Below are 2,155 nucleotides of genomic sequence, written 5' to 3'. Positions count from 1 at the left end.
CACATCGCCGCCTGAAGTCCGTCGTCGAACGCCGGCGACGTCTACACTGCGGGCCAAGGTTTGTCATCTAAACCTAGCGGGCATGGGGCGAGCATGATGGACAGAAGTGAGGGCTAGTTCGTGCATGTACTGATTTAGGGTTTAGGGTTCATCAAAACCTCCCACCGCAGCGCCTCCTCTACGGAATAGCGCATGATTTAGAGAACTAGCGTTGTTTTGGGAATGATGCAGTGTACTAAACCTAACACATGATGTTTTGCAGTTCTGTGAGTTCGGCGTGTTGACATGGACGAAGAATCCGCATTCGGGAGGGATGAGAATGATACTGATAAGGTGACTAAGACTGATAACGATAATTTGAACGAAGATGATGACAGCAGCGACAACGATTCCGTCTCGTCATATGATATCTTACCTTTGGAGGATTTTGATAATAGTGAACATGGCGCAAATAGTGAAAACGTAAGTAGCGTATATTTTGATTTTATTTTTGAATTTGCAAAGTATGGCATGGCTAACTATATATCTTTGTGTACAAATTTGTAGGAAGATGTGGATGTTGACAATGTGCAAAACAGTTTCCAGGAATCATTTGCAGATAACTTGAGCCAGCTTAGTTGATAGATGTTGTACATCGATCAATAGTATGAATTAAATGATAGTAATTGACATATATATTTTCAAATGAATGTTGTAGGAGGAGTCTGATGGTCCTAGCGGTGATCACGATGAGGGAGAGATCGATATTGAGGAGGCTCAAAGGCAGCAGAAGATGCTGGAGACACATTGGAAGGTCATGGCTATGACCTTTCGGTCGCAAGGGGATGCATACATATTCTACAACAATCACACCAAAGAGCACGGGTTTAGCATCAGGAAACAGAAGGTGAAACGAGGTGCTTCAGGAATGATACGGTACCGGCGGTTTCTTTGCTCCAGGGCAGGGAGAAGGCAGAGCAAGTTCATAACCATGGAGGGCCGCAAGCGCAGGCTTAGACCGGAGACTCATTGCGACTACGGTGCACATATGGTGGTGAAGCTGGACAGAGAACGTGCCGTTTGGTTCCTCGCATCATTCGTGGATGATCACAACCACGCGATGGCTCGACCCGATGAGGTTTGTTTTTTGTGGTCACACAGACGGATTGGAGATGGCAAGAGGGCCGAGATATTGGCGATGGAAGCGGCCAGGATAAGAAAGCATATACTAATGCATAACTTCATCAGCAGATACGGTTCGTACAATAAGTGCGGGCTTATCAGGAGGGACATTTACAATCTTTGTTGCAGAGAAAAAATGAAGCTCATTGCAAAGGGTGATGCAGAGACGGCAGTTGGCATTATGAGGAGCAAGAAGGAGAAGGACCCTGAGTTTTTTTTTGAGTATGTGCTTGTGGTCGTGTTTGATAGCACGTATAAGATGAACAGATATGGTATGCCGTTCGTCCCCTTTGTCGGAGTTAACAACCACCGTTGCACCACAGTGTTTGGTTGTGCCATCATTGCTGACAAGATGGAAGGGACATACGTGTGGCTGCTGCAGACATTTATGAAGGCAAACTATCAGGTGAAGCCAAAGTCAATAATCACAGACGGTGACACTGCAATGATCCGGGCTATTTGGATTGTCCTTTCAGATGTTTTCCATCGTCTTTGCTCCTGGCATATCGAGAAAAATATGCAGAGGCACCTGCATTACAAGTCACTGGATGAGTTCAAATCGCTCCTGTACTATGCCACCTCTCAAGCGAACTTTGAGCAGAGATGGACCGCTTTCTATGATAAGTGGAAGACGGATAGAACTGAAGAGTAGCTTGACATGATGTACAGGAAGAGGAGACTTTGGGCAGCTTCATATCTTTCCGATGGTTTTTTTCTTGGTATACGAAGTAACCAGAGGAGTGAAAGCCTCAACTCCTACCTTCACCTTCACTTGGACTACGGTATGACAATTGTTGATTTGGTGGTGCATTATGAGAACTGTATAGTTCGCCTGCGTGAGAACGAGGCGTACGATGACTGCGAGGCACACCAGAAGGAACCACCGTCGGTTACTGAATATAAGGCCCATGAGGAGCATGCCGGCAAAGTATTCACACCTGCTAATTTCTACATCCTGCAAGATGATTTGCATAAGATGGGTCAGCTGGAGATA

At 45.8% G+C, this 2,155-nt stretch overlaps 1 protein-coding gene across 1 annotated transcript; it reads left to right on the top strand.

Annotated features, from left to right (window-relative positions):
• The first annotated feature begins 285 nt into the window (after nucleotides 1-285).
• On the top strand, nucleotides 286-1,813 carry LOC109782842 (protein FAR1-RELATED SEQUENCE 5-like). Its single transcript, XM_020341469.1, has 3 exons — nucleotides 286-462; nucleotides 547-567; nucleotides 698-1,813. Exons 1-3 carry the CDS (start codon nucleotides 286-288, stop codon nucleotides 1,811-1,813), a joined length of 1,314 nt encoding a protein of 437 aa, XP_020197058.1.
• Nucleotides 1,814-2,155: the final 342 nt, after the last annotated feature.

The sequence above is a fragment of the Aegilops tauschii genome, chromosome 7, assembly GCF_002575655.3.
Source record: "Aegilops tauschii subsp. strangulata cultivar AL8/78 chromosome 7, Aet v6.0, whole genome shotgun sequence".
NCBI lineage: Eukaryota > Viridiplantae > Streptophyta > Magnoliopsida > Poales > Poaceae > Aegilops > Aegilops tauschii.
Note: the sequence above shows the minus strand (reverse complement) of the source record. Positions and strands in the feature narration are given on the sequence as shown.